Source organism: Chelonoidis abingdonii, chromosome 6, assembly GCF_003597395.2.
Source record: "Chelonoidis abingdonii isolate Lonesome George chromosome 6, CheloAbing_2.0, whole genome shotgun sequence".
NCBI lineage: Eukaryota > Metazoa > Chordata > Testudines > Testudinidae > Chelonoidis > Chelonoidis abingdonii.
The window spans coordinates 96,622,770-96,641,856 of record NC_133774.1 but is presented as its reverse complement, the minus strand read 5'-3'; the positions used below and the strand labels follow the sequence as shown (position 1 = coordinate 96,641,856).

Genomic DNA, 19,087 nt, shown 5'->3' with positions numbered 1-19,087 from the left:
TGCCCCAGCCAGCCAAGTCTGCCTTGCGTTACCTTCTGTCTCCGATACAATCCATATTCCAGCACGGGAAAGGATGGAGGACATTACATTTAGCTGTTGACGTATAGTATGAGAAGCCGAGCAGCCTGGCTGCGGTATTATTCAAAACCTAAGTTTAGGGTCAAGGTAATCCAGGAATTGTTTGACTGTGTTGTGAAAATCAACCACACATTGAGTCTGGATTAGATCAGCCTGAGGCTCCTTTATTTTATGCAAGCATATATGCAAGGAAAGTCAGCATAGCCCCATGCAAGGTGACAAGCTGCTCTGCCCTCCTTAAACTTTAACTAGCTTATAAAGGTTAAAACTACAGATAAATTACACATACTTCCATATTAATTACCTTATTTGGAATACATGGCAAAATTAATACAGGTCAAGAGCAAAAAGTAGCATTTCCCCCTCTAGGCCCCTCCTGTTACTCACTGTCCTTTTGTGGTCAGTGACCTTTTTAACACAACTGTTGTGGTTATATTTTTTATAAACCTGGCTATTGCAGTTTATGCTACTTGGGGACTTTTTCACTCTGCCCCCTCATGCCCTTTAGACACACAAAGCCATTGTTCTGCTTTGGGGACTTTCCATACAAAAAAGAGATTTGGTCAACTCTTTAGGGCTGTAAGCTTGACCAGAGTCCTAAGGCCTCCCTAAATTTTCCTTCACAACTGACTAGCTTTTCAGTTCCAGTCACCTGAGTTCAGATTTGACCCAAGTCCCAGACGAGATGAACTTGGAGGGTAAAGCTGGCAGACTCTGCGTAGCAGAGACACAGGCAACAGCACCAAAACCTGGGATGGAGGTGCAGTAATAGAGCTATATGGAAAAGGTTTCTGCTTACCTGACCTGTGTCATAAGTAGATAGGTAAGGATTAATTTTCTTTTACCTGTAAAGGGTGAACAAAGGGGGAACCAAACACCTGACCAGAGGACCGATCAGAGACCTGGATTTTTTTTTGAAGTCTGTGAGGGAACTGGAAACTCGGGGTCTTTTTGTTTTCCTCGGCTGTGAGTAAACAAGCTTTTCTTCTAACTCCATCTTCTTTCAGATATTCTACTATCAAGTGTGAGTGGAGCAAAGGAACCAAAGCTAAGATCGGCCTGTGATGGTGCTTTTGATTGTATTTACATGGGTGTTTATTTGGCTCCGCTGGTTAAAGTTGGGCGATCCGTTTAAAATCAGACATTGTGTTATTCTATTCTGTCTGATAACCACAATCCTGTATGGACGCTTCTTAATGCAAGAAGTGTAAGTATCATGTAAGATCTTTCTTTTTTTTTAATTAAAAGTTCTTCTTAAAACTTGTGGGATTTCTTTTCCGTATTGAGGTAAGGGAGAGATTTCTGTGCCCGGATGGCTCTGTTACATCTGTGACAGTAGGGGGGGAGGAAAAGCCCATGCTTCTGTGGTGTTATTTTCCTATGTCCCAGGGCGGGAACTTGAAGCTCCGGGAAAAAGGTTAAATAGGGGAAAAGAGCGGAGACAATCAACTCTGTTCTCTTTGGTGTTGACGGTAATTTTCTATGCAGTTACTGCTACGAGTCAAAGGGACGGGGTGATCTCTTTGTGTTGAGCTTAATAAGTTTGATTGCATGAGCCTTCAGGGGGAAGTAGATTATCCTCGCTGGGTTTGCTTCGGGAGCTTATGTATAGACATCGCCAGCGCTCACCCAGGGGCAAAACGGGGGGGGAGCTGGGGATGAGATAGGAGAACCAGGGGGCTCTGGTCTTGGGGGGGTCCCCCAGGGGAAGGTTGGGGTGACTCAGGGTGACCAGGAACCCTAAAAATCCTGGTTGGTGGCAGCGATATCAGATCCAAGCTGCGTATAAGCTTGGGGGAGGTTCACAGTAAGCACCCAGATTTTGTACGCTAAGGTCCAGATCTGGGAAAGACGTTTACCACAACCTGATACCTCTAAGCAGGGCTCTAGCAGCTTCACTTGCACAAATGCTGTCGTGTAGATTTGAGAAATGTTCAGAATGTAAGTGCCCAAATGGCTGGATTTGCACTCGGGCAGAGCCTAGGTATTGGGACAGTCAGGGCAGAGAGAAAACCCACAGTATTTAAATTAGCAAGTTGCTTTGTTTTGACATGTGTAAAGATAAACTCCAGTGAACTCAACGGAGTTACAGCAGGGATGGAACTGCGCTATAGACCTGGCGTGATACAACTGTTGATTGTGAGGAATCTTAATTTCAAGCAGGGAAGGGAGGCAGGGTCGGGTGGAAACCTGTAATAAATGGTACTATTGCTCATTTGCAGCTGGAGTGGAGCTCATATATAATGCTTTACAACTGAGGGTCCTGGTGAGGTAGGTAAATACAGTTGTGTCCATTTCACAGAGATGGTTACTGGGGCAGAGAAGTATTAAGATGACTTGACCAAGATCACACAGGCTCTGTCTACATTTTGTATAAACATTCCATTACCATTGTTAGCACTGGTTCAGCTTTGAAAGTGTCTACAATATTAGGAGGCCTAGAATAGAAAGGTCACTGGCTGGCCACCACTGCCCTTGTTAACACCCTGTCATGTCACCCTGCTTGGAACAGATCTAATCAACATCGTGTTAAAAACAGAAGCAGCAGCAGCTGTCTACACCTGGGATTGTAATGTTGCAGACACCTCTGAAGCTGAAATGGTATTGGCGATGGGGGGAAAGCTTTAGAAAACATCCCTAGTGTAGATAGGACCACAGTGACTCAATGACAGAACCAAGCGATCGAGTTCTAAAGTGTTTGTGCCTCTGATAAAATATACTCTGTTCAGTACTTAGCCCAGTTCGCCACTGTATCAGTACTGTATCTTGGAAAGTTACAGCGTTGTTTGCTGTGCTCTTATGTTAGTACCTCTAAACCCATGTGACTGTATGCTGACTATGCTATGTGGGGGGCACTGCACAGACCTGATGTATGTGTATGAGGCAGAGTAGGGGTGTGGAGCACCTGCGAAGTGTTAAAGGGCAATCCCCCTCCCCTCAGAGGAATCAGAAGACACCGGACCTGCCCTGGGCTAGTATAGAGGGAGTGGAATTTATATATTCATACATTAGCAGCTGAGAATGAAGTTGGAGCCTGACTCCCTTCCCAGCAGGAGGGGAAGGAAAGAGGATGGAGCTTTTTTTCTTCAGACAGTAGGGGAGGGATGTGGTGGAGGCAGCCCACAATCTAAGCAGTCAGGAGTAAGATTGAGAGTGTGGCCAGGAATCCTGTGAAGCAACAAAATAATCAACACCTCTTTCTGAGGTGCCGTGGAAACTGGTGCAAGGGATTCCAGTACGGGTGATTGCCTGAGAAAAATATGGCTGCATTTTGAGTCTGTTTCTAGAGGAAAGGGGTTGAGTGTTCCTGCCAAAAATAGTCTGAGCCACCACCAACATATCAGGGTTTGGATTGCCGCGGCTCACCCTGCTGTGCGTGGGTATCACAGCTTGTGTAACATGTACACTCATCCTCCTCCCATTCTAAAGCCATGTTTATAGAGTGCCCCAGCTGTCACCTGCAGATAACCAGGTACAAAGGGGTGAATGAAGAGAACCGATGTCAGCCTGAGGTCAGCATTTTTCTGCTTTGTTGCACTTCTAAAATGTAATGGTGTAAATCTATTTAATTCGAGGTTACACGTGCTGAGGTTCTGGCCCAGTCTCTAACCTTCTAGTTGGTTTTGCCTCAGGTGAGATAGTCAGTGGGAGAGGTCTTTCAGGCTCAGCCTTGCCTCTGAATGAATAGCTGCCTGCTGACGCTCTAATGAACAGCAAGCACTGTCTCTCTTCAGCTTTCACCTCCTCCTATCTGTCACCCCCATCAAGCCAGCAGATGCAGAAGCAGCTTAGTGAAAGGTGAAAGATAGACCCTCCTGTTCAATAACCAGCTGTGGTTTGGTTTTCTTTTCTTTTCAGAGGGACGGATGCTCATTCAGGACATTCCTTCCATCACCAGCAGAGGGCATCTGGAGAGCACATCTGACTTGGTTGTGGACTCCACCTACTACAGCAGTTTTTACCAGCCTTCCCTGTATCCTTACTACAACAACCTTTACAACTACTCCCAATACCAGATGGCAGTGGCCAGTGAATCCTCCTCTAGTGATATGGGGGGCACACTAGTAGGGTCCCCTGTGAAAAACAGCCTGCGAAGCCTCCCAGCCACATATATGTCAAGCCAGTCAGGAAACCAATGGCAGGTACTGTGTAACAGAAATGATGTTGGAATTCTGTGTGAAATGTGCTGGGGTCCATGAGCCTGATCCTAATCTCATTTACACTGATGGAACTCCATTCACTTCAGTGTAGTTGCTGTAGTTCTCAGCAGTGTGAGATTGGAACCAGACTCTAGATGTGTGTTAGGGTGTGTTTTTTATTAAAAAAAAAAAGAAAAGAAATGTCCTGGGATCTGAAAGCACTATGAAGACTATGTGACAGGCTGTCAACACAATTGAAAAGGGTTCACGCTTTATTTTTTTTATTATTTTCCTTTTATAATTAAATTTTAGTTTAGTAAGAGTTTGTTTCCAGAAATAAAACAATTATAATCAGTAAATTTACCAGCCGGAGAGCTCAGGGACTCTCATACAGGCAATTAGAGAAAGCAGTGTTTTGCGCTGGAGAGACTGTGTTCTTTAGGATCTCTCTTCATTTCTCTTTTGTGATTCCCCTTCAAAGACCCAACATAGAAGTGACCCCTCCTCCGAGCCTGCTAAAACAGTCCATGGCACTCTTTGATTGGCTGGCAAGGGTCAATTGAGCATGACACAAAGCTGTTCTTCATGTGAATGTTAACTCTGCCAGGAAGAAGGGAATTGGACTTGGTTCCTCCATGTAACAGTTTGTGATTGCTAGGCCAGCCCTGAGGCATCTTTTAAGCTGTGTGTACCACTATTATATGCAACATTAAACCCAACCTCTCCCCCTTAACCTGAAATAATATTAACCCCCGAGTGTTCAAAGAGATAGGCAGGGCTTATGGGGAAATCAATCTTTTTTTTTGTTTTTACATTTTTTTTGCTATAATTAAGTTGCATGAATTTCTAAATAAAAAGTCATTTGAAACAGGAAAAGTGGAATTTTTCATTTAAAAAATGACAGTTGCAAAATGTTTTTAGAAATTTTAGAATTGAAAATTCTTCACTACCAGTCTTTTCCCACAAAAATTTCAATTTCAGCAAATCAGCAATTTCCATCACAAAAATTTTGTTGAAAAATTTCCAATCAGCTCTGTGAGTATCCATTTGCACATGATTTACACATACACAGCTACAGAACTGCAAGTGTGAAATTGGAAAAGAAGCTGTTCCTGGTAGGCCCACAAACAGTTGGTCTATTGTATTTTGAACCCCTAAGCCAGATGAGCTATTCCTCTAGCAATTTTTTTTTTTTTTACCTTTTTCAAACTCCATTTCCCAATCTGGAGAAGGACCAAAGGGTTATTTGAGGTCAGAGACTGGCCAAAAAAAAAAGAGAGAGAAAATCTGAGAGAGTGAAAGGTTGACTGGTCAGAGAAAGAGAAATCAAGAGTAGGAAATGCAGTCACTCAGTGCCACTCACCACCTCACACTGCATATTCCTCACCGTCCTTTGGAAGTGCTCCTCATGCAGCCACACCCTTTATGCTCCCAACTTCCCTGGGTTCCTTGTCTCCCTCTTGCAAAGCACGATAGTGCACAACACAATAGTAAAACTTACAGCTAAGGGTCTGATGTCGAGCCCCTGTAGACGTACTCGCACTAGCACTTTAAAAATAGTAATGTCGCTGTGGGTTAGTCTGGACACTGTGGATATATTCTTGGCATGGCTAGCCTGTGCCATTACTCTAGCTACACTACTATTTTTAGTGTACAAACTTGATGGGAGCTAGCGTGAATATTTCTGTGTGAGCTGGGATCACCTCCCCCCAGCTCCAAGTGTAGACATTCCCACATGGAGAAGAGAAGTTTCCTTCGTCAGAGGCTCCTCTCTGAGACACCCCACCCCAAAAAAGGTAAATTGCCAGAAAATCCTCATTTCTTTAAGGAGATAAAAAGATATTGCCCTGAACTGAGAGGTTTGATCCATTCACATTTGAGCTATGGGGCAGCATTGGAAATGTTTTGTGTTCCAGTATAGTAGGTTCTAGAAATATCAGCATAGTTCCTCCTCCCACTTACAATACTCTTCAAGTGAGGCTTCCCAAATGCTGCATAATTCTTTTTTCACTCCCTCCACATGGAAAAACCCTTTTGGAAACCCAGATTAAGGGCAACTCTTGAGGGAAGAGGGTAGGTTCAAGGCTCTGGCTTCATGACAGGCTCTGTTTTCTTCTCTTTCAAGTCCTTCGCACTGGAGATTATTCCTGCTTTTCTGAGGAAAGAACTGGCCAGACTTCTCTATGCCTGAACTCCATACTGAGGCAGCTTCCTTCAGATCAGAGTGATTTGCTCTCTCTCTCTCCATTTCTAGGTGCACATCCGTGAAAACTGGTGCTGCCCCTCACACAAACTGGTTGTTAGAGGCTGTTCTAGAGCTGTATTCAAGAGTGCTCAGACGGGTCACACGTGGGGAGGTGGATTTGGATTCCACTCATGCCAGTGCTGTACAGTATCATTGGTTTACTGCTCTTAATTTTGTTCAATCCAAGTTTTACTTGTTTGGTTAACATGATACAATGCAATACGATATAGCTTGTAAAATGTTATGGATTCTACCTTTCACTGTAAATCTGTGTTTGTACAGCCCCTAGCACAATGGGGTCCTGGTCCATTGCTGGAGCTTCTAGAGCTACCGCCATGAAAGTAATAAGTCATAATATTTACATCATGAACAATATACTATTAAAATGGACTGTCAATCACGTGATTCACAACTCCTCCAACCAATAGTGATCCCTCCTGTGGTTGCCTCAGTGACTGAGAAAAATAATGGAAAGTGAGAGGTGCATGAGTTGACATAATACATAGGTGTATGCATGTAGTCTGAAGAGTTGCAGGAGAGCTAGCTGCTGCATGAAGAGCTATATGGAAGACATTATGCACTGTGTAGTGGAGATCATATCTAAGCTATTGTGTTCTGATGTGTAGTGTAAACTTGAATCTAGATTATTTCTAAATTCATGAATTTTATGTATCTGTGGCTTGAGGTGAGCTTGGCTCACTATGATATTAAGAGTGGTAGCCGTGTTAGTCTGTATCAGCAAAAAGAATGAGGTGTACTTGTGGCACCTTAGAGACTAACCAATTTATTTGAGCATAAGCTTTCGTAGGCTAAAACCCACTTCATCAGATGCATGCGGTGGAAAATACAGTAGGAAAATATATATATACAGAGAACATGAAAAAATGGGTGTTGCCATACCAACTGTAATCAGAATAAACAGCAGGAGAAAAAAAAACTTTTGTAGTGATAATCAGGATGGCCCATTTCCAACAGTTGCTATTAAGCATTGTTATAGATCTTTATACATGTACCATTTACCTACAGTCTGAGTTACGGTGCCCCAGCTGCTTAAAATATATGTCATTGTTTTTAACAATATTTAGGAGTGGTGAGAGAATTGTCTTTTTTATTAAGCTCTTGCTTTAGAAACTCAAGATCTTTTGTTTCCTCACCAGTTTCATTTCCTTGGGTCTTGGAAAAGCTTTAACTCCTACTAGCGGAGCTAACCCAGCTGCACATTTTAAATGCCAGCTTTTCTGCCATTGACAGCAGTTGGATATGGAGAACAATTAAACGTAACGTGCATAGGGAGGATTGTTACCCTTTAGCTAGCACTTTAACATCACTGCCTTGAGACTCAGAATATAGTCATCAAGCCAGATCCTCCGCTGGTCTGTATAGGTCCAGCTGTGTTCAAGACAGTGGAGCTAAACCACTTTACACCTGCTAAGGATCTGGCCCATCATCTTACTGGCCAGCAAGGACTGGTTGAGAATGCTAGTGCTGTTCTTATGGTCAAAAGTCACTGCTAAGAGATTTGAGTCATTTACCTCTCCTTGTTGCAGTCATAGCTGTCCCAGTCTCAAATGGGCAAGTTAGTGAGAATGGCCCAGATATTGAACCTAGGTCTTCTGCCACACAATGGAAAGCACAGTCACTAAGAACATGGCTAGGGTCCTGTAGCTTTTTTCCTGCTGTTTGTCTCTGTGGTGGAGTTGCAGGAAGGAATGGTGTTGTTTGAAGAGTTAGGAATAATGTGACTGACATACTGTTATAACAGAGAGACAAGGTGGGTGAGGTAATTTTTATTGGGCCAATTTTTGTTGGTGAGAGAGACACATCTTCACATCTATGTAGCTCGAAAGCGTGTCTCTCTCATCAACAGAAGTTGGTCCAATAAAAGATATTACTGCACCCACCTTGTCTCGCTAATATCCTGGGACCAACACACCTGCAACAACACTGTAAACATACTGTTATAAGTAGCCATTGTGAGAATTACCCTAAAAGATTTTGTATGAGAGAGAGGATAGATAACACTTTACAGCACAGGGGGCAGTGACTCTCATACAGGCAAGTAGAGAAAGCAGTGTTTTGCACTGAAGTAGTCTATGTGGAAATTAGATTCCCACTGCAGTCTGTGGGTGAATAGAGAATATAAGTGGTCAGTATTGCATATATTCAAGGAAAGCTCCCTACAGACTAGTTCCAGTGTGGGAAGAATAGGAAATTGTGGTGAAGAGGAAGGTGAATGAAACTTCAGTGTCAATTGCAAGTAAAAGTTAAAGGAGTGTTTTAAAGGAAGATCTGAAGAGAGGAGATGGCTAAGGTTTTTATCTGCATTTAGAAGGATTAGCTGGTTTTAATACATTGGTAGTTATACTGGCACCCCCCCCCCCAGCGGAGATGCAAATTGTACTAGCGAAGAGTGCTTTTGTCAGTGTGGCTTAAACCAGTTCCCCAAACAGAATAAGTCACCCCAGCAAAAGGACTTTGTTCAGTATAGCTGCATCTACACTAGGGCTTTGCCAGCACAGCTGTATCAGTTAGGGGGTGATTTTTGCCACACTTCTATAGACATAGCTATGCCAGTGAAGCTTCCCTAGGCTAAGTCTGCACACAGTTTTGTTGCAGTATCACAATTTTGGTGAGAGGGGTGATTTTATTTTTTGGTGAAATCAGGGCTGGCTCTAGCCATTTCACCGCCCCAAGCACGGTGGCACGCCGCAGGGGGCGCTCTGCCACTCGCCGGTCCTGTGGCTCCAGTGGACCTCCCGCAGGCATCCCTGTGGAGGGTCCGCTGGTCCTGCGGCTCTGGTGGACCTCCCGCAGGGGTGCCTGCGGATGCTCCACCGGAGCCGCCGGGACCAGCGACCCTCCGGAGGTGACGCTGCGGGAGGTCCACCGGAGCGCCTGCTGCTCCTCTACCAGCAACTGGCAGGAGGTCCCCGCAGCATGCCGCCCCAAGCACGTGCTTGGTTGCGCTGGGGCCATGAGCGCGGCCCTGGTGTGAAATCGAGTACCAGTGCAACTTCCTAGTGGATGCAGTACGTAGGTGTAGAAGGTTGTGTTAAGTTCTTGGTCTATATTGTAAACGGTTGTGGGCATAGCTATGTAGAAGAAATATGCATTTGATTGATTGATTTTGCTGGCCAGAGAGCGTGATGTTGGCAAAAGCCTTAGTGTAGGCGTGGCTAAACTAGCAGTCCAGCATCAACTATACTGGCAGAAGAGCTTTTTTTACTGACACAAATTGTGTCTCCACTCCGGGGATTTATCAGTATAGCTCTATTAGCTCATCTTTTAAGTGTACAGAAGGCCCCATACCAGTATTATTTAATCCTCTTCCCATATGGGAATAAGCTATACTGATTTAAGCACATTTATATACCGAAATAACTATTTCCATGCTGGGAGTGGGGGAAAGGGTTGAGCTGCTTTAACTGTACTAAGATTGTTAAAGCAGTACAACTTTTGTGTGTAGACAAGACTTTAGTAGCTCAGCTATTTGCTGTTTGGGCTAGAAAAATGAATTTAGGGAGCAGGGCAAAGCGATTGGGGAGGGAACAAGAGTGTGTGCGTGGGGTGGGAAGAAGATTAATGCATCATTGAGCTTTGGCAAATACACTGAATCACTGAATCTTTAATGTAGATTAATGTCAGATTTCATTAGTCTTTGTTCTTTGCAGGAGCTCATGTACTTGCATAGATTCCTGTGGGGGAAAGTTTGGTCTTGTGGTATTTCTCTGGAGGTTTCATTTGTTTGTACATAATTATTCAGGAAGCTGTATCCATCACAATACGATGAGCATAATGGAGATGGTAGTGTTTAAGAGAGCAGCACTGGCAGCGTTATCTGATATGTTTTTAGTTACTTAAAGCCAGGTTTTCTTGCCAGTTTAAGGCAGATGTTCAAATAAGACCAGATGTGGAGTATTAGGTATTATTTCATAAACAAAAATGTACTTGCACGTCCACAAGAGAGGAAAGGCAGAAGAAATGTAACAGGCTTAACAGTTACTATCCATCTCTTTTTGTTCTATTTCTGCACTTAGCAACTGGGCCCGCCCTCTGGTCATTGTAACAGAAATTCATGCCTTATATCCAATTAACAGTGAAATGAGTTGAACAGTATTGGCATTGCAGGTCCGCACACGTTAAGGTTTTAATGGAAGTTGGTGAATTGCTGTCTGTGGGACCAATGTCACTGACACCTGTTTAGCTGGAGGTACATGATAAATGTTGAGATGGATTCTGTCTCCTTGACTTCAAGAACAAAAATTGGCACAATCTGTATCTAGTCAGGCTTAAATTCTCTCCTGTAAGAAGGCAGTGGATCATGATAACTGCTTGGCCAACAGTCACAGCAGAAGGATAATGCTGGCTTCTGAATGAGATGCCTCTCCAGCAGGTGTTTACATCCTTCCACTCCCTGCTGCCAGACTGGTAACAAGTCTGACTAAGTTGATCAGCTTTCCTTCAGAAGACTCCTCCTTGTGGTCTGGAAATAGGGCTATCTCATAGAACTGGAAGGGACCCTGAAAGGTCATGAAGTCCAGCTCCTCCCTTCACTAGCAGGACCAAGTACTGATTTTTGCCCCAGGTCCCTAAGTGGCCCCCTCAAGGATTGAAGTCACAACTCTGGGTTTAGCAGGCCAGTGGGGCTTCTGTTGTGTCGGGAGGGTGACACAGTGTGCCTTCAGCAAGGGTTAGAGAGGGGGAAAAGCTCTCAAAAGTTTTTTACAAAACCTCTGGATTTCAGATACTTTCTGGATCCAAAGCGGAAAAGTTGAAGCTTTATTTTTAAAATGCAACTTGTACAATCACCCTGGTCACTTCCAAAAACTTCCATTTTCATTCCTTCCTGTGGCAGTGTAGGCAGAAAATCTGAAATAATCACTGTGCGGGGTCAAACAAAGAAATGAATTTACTGTACTTAGAAAAATTATACTGTTAATTCTAAAATGCGTGATTAAGGCTGTTTACCTAAACACCTCAATTATTAAGGATTTATAAAACATGGCATCCAGAAATTTTTTTTTGTGGGTTTCAAAGGCAGAGCTGTGATCAAGCAGCTAAGAGTGTGAATTCTAAGAATAGCCACCTTCTCTAAAATATGTTGTTCCCGTCACCTTTTGCAGTATCTCTCTCCTGTTGTTTTGACATAATTTTTCTTTCATAAATCTGACCCATTTACAAAAATATGCAGTCAGAATCTTACGTATAGGGTGAAAAATACCTAAATGTATACATGCATTTCACAAGTAACCCAAAAACAACGCAGCGTGCCTGTAAGCAATATATTATGTACTGTATTCATAAGATACCCTTCACATTACAGATTTATGCTAAAAGTATCCTAATGTTTCTGACAGCTCATGTGTGACATGGATATAATCCATAATTCTTAGAGGAGCTAATCTAAGCGGTTTATTTTCCGATACTGCTGATAGGGCTATATCTCTTGATGTCGCAGCAGTTGAGATTCTGATGGTAACATATTGTTTATGGGTCACTGGTTTTGTCTAAAACAGTAGGTTGGAACAGAATAGCAAAGGTTAATTAAGTTTGTCTATCAAGGAAAGACAGATATAGATGTCTCCTGCATTTTCCATGCTAGAAGCAAAGTAATTCAAGGCATGGTGTCATTGTCTTTTCTTCTGTTTTTTTCTTCATCCTGCAGAATGTGCTTAGTAGGTTTTAGAAGTGAACAAAAATACTCTGAACAGTACTAATGCAATAAGACTGAGCATGTCTATAGCAACTTTTGTCTAACGATCTCAAAGCACTTCATAAATGTGAGGTTTAGTTCGTTAACACCACCCCATAAGGTAGGGAAGGTGTATTATCAGACTTGTTAAGTGACTTGCCCAAGAGTCGCACAGCTGTCTGGTGGCACAGCAGAGCAGGGAACCCAGTTGTCTTGATTCTTAGTCCTGTGTCATAAGCAGAAGACCATCTTCTCATCTCACGCCAGAACTCTGAGATCCGAATTCTGCTGTTTTTAAAAGAGAGCTACAAATAAGTGCTAGGTGCCATTTTATCTCCCCTAAAAATGGCTTCGCATTTAGGGAAGGGAAAGGAGCTAGTGTTAAAACCGTTAGCAGCTAGTACTATGTATACATGCATGGAAGCCAGACAAGCTCTGCCAGAATTTTAAGGCAGCTTTGGTGGGGGATAGCTTATGTATGAGTCACTGAGGAAGCAGAGTCGTGGAGTTTGTATGTTAAGTGACCTGCCTGGACCTGTGCTCTTTGCAGCATCTGTCTACCCCATAGATGGACACTTTAGGAAGGAAATGTGACTTCTTCCTTGTAGCCTTTTGCCTGGGGAATGGGCTGGGCCAGCTACACAAAGGAAGATGTGATCAGCTCATTTTTGTTTATTTTGCAAGGGGTTTAACATAGAGGCAGTCGGCTTCTTCACAGCTAGCTATTGCCCTTCCCATGGAAAAATTACCTGGAGAGGGCAAAGGAGGAAAATTCTGCAAGGATCTTTTGAGTTCCCCCAACATCATTCTATGGGGTGTATGAGGTTTCTCCTGCCCCTACCCCGGGGACCCATGGATTCCTTGGGATCTGCAAGGACACTTGGCCTGGAGGTGCTCAACACAACTCCCTCCTTCCCTGACACGCTGCTCCATCCTGAGCAGCGTGGCTCTGAGGGAAATACTTTACCAAGCTTTTCCCCTTGCTCTGATTGCCCCAGGAACCTCACTGAGGACCTGGTCGCAGCCTCTTTTGAACTCTGTGGGGTCTTTGTCATTGACTTCGATGGCAGCAGATTCAGGCCCACGCTCTCCGAGTGTATATTTTTTCCGACTCAGTGTTTCCCACACTTGCAGTTTTACCACAGGTCACATGATATTTGGTCTTTCTTAAATCTCAGTTTCATTTTTTTAAAATGCATTTCTCATTTGTTGAAACTCCCATGATTTTGGGGACCTGACTTGTAATCTTTGAACACTTAGGGTTGGCAATGCTTGAATTTTTACAGGGTTGGTAGGAGAAGACTAAGCAGCTGGGTGCAGTGGCCTGATCTCCCCATCCTTGGTCTTCTAGTTCCTAATATGTGGCTCTTGATTCTGTAGAGAGCTGTCTGTAAGATACCTGAGGGGTAGAAGAGGTGCTGCTAGGGGCCTGAAAAGATGGGGCTGCACGCACCTCTTCTGCAGTGTTGGGGAGGTTGCCCCAGTGGGATTCCCTGCGATGATCTGAGTTTGTGGAATGTCGTATTGTTTGAGCCCCTTTAATGTTCATAGAAGTAACAGTTCAGTTGCTTTGTCAGCCATTGTTGGAGAGCTGAAGGCTTTGTGTGTTCTGGTCATTAAATGATGACAGGCTATCGTTTAGCAGTTTTTAGCACACAAACGCATTTGAACAACCTGCAACTGCCTGTTGATGCAGAGCCCTCTACCGTCTTTTCAAACAACAGAAACAAAAGAATTCCAAAGTTACAGTTTACATGGTTTCTTGGTTCGCTCGTATTTATTTCATGTATCATTTTTAAAGTCTCTCTCACCAGTTATCTGGCTGCTGTACACAATACATCCTTTGACTCTATACTGCATTTGCACAGTATACCAGCAACTGTGAATACTGAATAGGCCAAATCTCTCTTCAGTAAGAACTGTGGGCTGGTTTTGCATCTGAGGGCAAAGATGGGCCCCAAAGGATTCCCAGGTGCAAAGAGGAGTGATAATGAAATGCAACTGGTAGGAGATGCCTAGAGATGAGAAACCCAAGAATGCTAAGCAAGGGCAATACCATATTTACAGGTGATAGGGGCAGCTAGGTGTCACCCTTCCTGCACTGTAAAAAAGACTGATTGGTTGTAATCCTATAACTCTGTGGAAAAGAGGCCTGCTAATCATGCCCCAGCAAAAAGTGTGCAGGTTAAACATTCTTATCACTAGCATTTAGCGGCCCCCACTGGTTTGGGGCCTGGTTGTGCTGGGTGTTCTCCCTGTCCTAAAGAGCTCGCAAACTTTGTGTGAGGTAAGTTACAATAGGTGGGTGTAACAAACAAACAAACAGAGGAAAGGTGGGTGAGAAGAGAGGCTTATATGTTGTGGGTTTATTTTAAATGCTACTTTCAAAGTGAAAGGGGTCCGTGTTCAAACCAGAACACGGGAGATGACTATTACCCCTGTTTTGCTGCCTGCCCGTCAGTTTGACAATCTACCTCACAGCATCCTGCTGATAGAAAATGTGTCCCAATATTTATGGCAAGTATCCCATAATGAGGGTACCACTTTATCCCCCTAGGAACCCTTTTGAACTCCCATTCATGCCATGAGCACCCCCCTTCTGACTTATCACCAATGGTGCAAGAACTCTTAACCTAGCCGAAGCTGAAGGGGTTAATAGAGAATGACACCCCCCTCCCCCCGGTAATGATCTCATTGGTCCCCATTTTTAATACACTGCTAAGGTCAAGAATGTTTATATTTGGTTGGGTTTTTTTACTGTTACTGAGTGGCGTATATTCTAAACAGTTTAATAAAACAAAACCTAAAGCTTTTTGATTTTCTTGGGTGGTTAATTCAATTCATATTCTTTGCAGAGCCAAGCCTGTCTGTTGGTTGGACAGTGGTTCATAGACCTGATGTGGGTAATAAGATTATAAAACATGTCTCTTGCCTTCAACTACTATGTACTAATACTAATAATCGTAATAACTCATTGAATCCTGGGATTTTTAGGTGAGTTGTTTTTTAAGGAACTGGGGGGAAAGCTTTAAAAGGCTTGAAAGCAAACAGTTCATCGCCCACATCCTGCAGGGGAAGGAAACAAGACACTAATTCAGTGCCATTGAGCAGTTCTTCCATTTTATTGCTGCTCAAATAATAATATCTCTAGCAGGTGATATTTTTAGTGCCCGCACACAGACTCCACACACACACACACACACAAACAGTTACTTTCAAGGATAGCAGGCCTAAAACCTGAGCTGCCGGGACAGTTGTCTCATAACACAGAACATGACAACATGATTGCTGAGGGCAGGGAGAGGTGGTTCTTCTACCATCTGGTCCACCATGCTCAGCGCTCACTACCTTCGGAGGTGTATGGATTGAGAAGGAGCCTTTGATGTTGACATTCAAAGCCTTAGGAATAGACTGGGTCCTACGTACCTTATACTGAGTTTCTGGCTTTCTATATTGTGTTCTCGCCTTCTTAGGTCACAGAGGGCATTGTGGATTTGGAGATGAGAAGTGTGTTGAGCTTTTTGTCTTAGCCCTGGCCTCCCAATGTTTTGGGGAGTGCCTTACTATCTGACCTTAGGGCCATTGGTTTGACCTCTTTTATGCAAGGCCTAAGCCCCTTCTGTCTTCAAAAAGTTTTCAGAATGCTACCGGACAAGGAGTTGGTTACAAAGTTTGTTTAACATTGTCTTACTACTTACCAGGGAGTAAACTTTAAATGGTTTATTTTATGCGTTCAGGGAGCAGAAAATCATCTTATAAATGAGTATTGGTATTATTTGTTATATTAAAGACCATACCTACAGGACTGTAGGTATATCCTGTCTATCTCTAGGTATGTCTATAACTGTTTAAGACCATGTTGCGGCCATAAAACAAATAAATATGCACCTTAGTCACATCACTTGGAATTTCATCCCAAAACAAAGGGTAGGATATTGCGCTACGTCTTATTCATGTGAAATCTGTGTGTTACTATTTATAATATGGCAGTTTAAATACTGAAAGTATAAACAACAGGGGAAACACTCGAAAATGTATATTTGGAGAGCACCCCTGACGCACTCACTCTCTGTGCCAGGTGGAACTTTTCCTGTTTTTCTTCCGAGTGTGATTGCAGTGGCATATTTCGTTAGATAAACGTACAGGGCCAAATTCTGGTGAAGTCCACAGAATATGGTGGGTACAACTGCTGGCAGAATTTGACCCACTGGTTATATGTAACATGAGTACACTGTACCTTAGATAAGGAACTTCAGATAGCATAGTTATACAGGTGTGGCAATGGATAGCTTTACAGGTTTAATATATACTGTGATCATTTTTGTCTTATCAAAAGATTTTTATCTGCTAGTAGTTTAATGACAAACCAATTTGTGGAAGCTAGTAATACAGTATTACCTTCACACGTAGGAGTCTAATGTTTTTAGTAACAATGGCTTTCCAGGTTTCTCACTTACCTTTAACTGTTATATCAGCCTTACAGTATAGAAGTTTAAAACAAATAATAATGCCAGTTTCTGTAAAATAAAAATTTAGAGATATAGTTAATTCTGTTTGGGTACTTCATAAATCTCAAGGCTGGAGGGCAGATTATAGATTGGCCCAAGGGATTGGAAATGGGATAAGCCTTCATTTCTGAGTTTTGGTTTCCATTCATCCTTGATCCAGGTTCAAAGTTTTTTACTACCTGGAAGCAATTTGGGCTGTTTGAAATGAGAAAGGATGGTTTGGACTGAGACTCATGGAGCCTAAATTCCATTCCTGGCTCTGACATATTTCCTGTGTGACGAGGCAGTCACTTAATTTCTGTCTGACTCTGTTTCCCATTGTAAAAGAGGGATAATATTTTTCTGCCTCACTGGGTTTTAAGAATAAATTCATTAATGTGTGTGAGGGGCTCAGATACTCAGTTGATGGGGTCTATATAAGTCTCTAGAGTGGTATGCTCTGTCCAGTTTCTAGGGACCACGTGTGCATCCTCATTGTATTAACTACCATCACCGACTGGTCCCATGGTTGTTAGTCTATTTGGAGACTCCAAGGACTGAATGGCTGCTGAGGCTGAACTATCTGCTGTTCATCTCTGCTACTGTTCTTCAGGGTTGAACACATAGACAGAATGGGATTAGAAAGCTCACAGTGATGCAATCTGTGCTGGAAATAAGTATTTTCTAAACTAAAATCTGAGGAAATGAATGTGTTTTTTCTTGAAATCTAAGTCAATAATATGTAAATGAAGGACAGTGAGAAATTTCCAAGATGCAAATAAATCTCACTCCCCTCCTCTGATTCAGTTTTTATACACTGCTGTTCTAATTCTTTCTTTGAACAGATGAAAAGCACAGAGAGCAGACATTCCATGAGCTCCCAGTACAGGATGCACTCGTACTACCCTCCTGCCTCCTACCTGGGCCAGAGTGTTAGCACACCTGCTTGTGTTCCGCAGATCTTCACTTTTGAGGACAGCCCCTCGTACTCAGAGTCTAAAGCAAGCGGTAGGTGCACAGTCACCCCAGACCTAATGGGGGTCTCATATTTTTTTTAATTCACCTTGAGAGGACATAAAAAACTAGGATTGTGGACAAGGTTGAATTTAGCAGTGCTGAAGGTACATATCATAACCAAGCTTACAAAGAGCAGTCCGTTTTTGGATGATGTGTGGTGCTGGGATGCATATGACATTGTGAAGTTCACTTTTTGGAAGTCTGATAAATTTAGTGTGGGAGGGAAGGTGCTAATTTTAGGGTCTTGTCTGCTTCTGCATTTGTTTTGGTAGACTGCAGGAAGAGCAACTAAAGGTTAAAATAATGCAAATTCCTATTCAATTCCTATTCCTATTTAATCTCTATTCATATTCAATCCCTATTCATATTCAATCAAATAAGTTTCTCCAGGGAAACGTTTACCCTAGACAGTTCTGAACTGTCTTTCGAAGAGGGGACCACCCATTTATTTTTTTAAAGATTCTGTTCACTAAATATTCCTTTCAGGCCAGACTTTCGTAGGCCCCCCATGGCTTTGCAATCCTGTTGTTGTCTTCACGTGTGTTTCAGAAGGCACTTCAGGCCCATCCATCCAAAACCTGGAATAAAGAAGGACTGGGTTCTCTGTGGGAAATAATTCACTGATCTCCATTCTTAGCTTTCAAACACATCAGACTACATTGCCTGGTTGAAAAGAATTCCAGAGAAACACATATTTTTTCCCATCTGGTGTTTGTCCCATAACACTAAAAAGTTTATTTTTAAAATGTCTGTATACTAGTTTGTTTGTAAGGGCCTCTGGGTTTATGTGTAGTGGGTTAGCAGTTATGACATGGAGCAATAGAACTATGAAGCATGAACAGAGCCTTAAAGCAATCAAAGTGCTGATCAGGGAATCATGTCCCACTGTGCCTAATCCGGGTCAGTTGGACAGAGGGGAAGATGCAGATCAGATGATTCAGTGATGTGGAAGCCTCTAGGAGAGGAGAACTCACATGGACACACCATGTCTTCTGTAAGTGGAACCACCTCCCTTTTGTGGACAGAAGGAACCAGTGGTACTTCCCTCCTCCAAGAGAGAAGGAGAGAGAACAGAGGGTCCCTGCTCCCTAGCATCCAAGAAGGGAGGAAAAGGTAGGAGAGAGGAAAGTTGTTTTTTTTACCAATACCTTGTAGTTGGGGTCCCTTCATGGTTCCAGTTAAGGGAGTGACATGGCTTGGCAAAAGGGACATAGTTTAGTGGCAGGGGTTAGAGAACAGGCTTAGTTCAGTTTTTGACCATCATAAAGGTAGGTGGCAACCAGACCAAAAGGCAGTGTAGATAGTATAATCAGTAAAATCTGCGGTCAGCAAGGATTTGACACAATCCCTGCAGGCCTGTGCATAATAGAGCGTGGGTGGGTGAAGGATTTAAGAGAAGATGCAGTGGTTTCATGCATAACGGTCTCAG

The 19,087-nt window shown here is 43.1% G+C and overlaps 1 protein-coding gene across 1 annotated transcript in view; it reads left to right on the top strand.

Annotated features, from left to right (window-relative positions):
• DMRT1 (doublesex and mab-3 related transcription factor 1) overlaps positions 1–19,087 on the top strand; it is a 91,067-nt gene that overhangs the window by 28,254 nt on the left and 43,726 nt on the right. The window contains exons 3-4 of the mRNA XM_032801801.1: positions 3,937–4,220; positions 17,487–17,649. Coding sequence (XP_032657692.1) covers positions 3,937–4,220; positions 17,487–17,649 — 447 coding nt within the window. The remainder of the gene's footprint in view (positions 1–3,936; positions 4,221–17,486; positions 17,650–19,087) is intronic.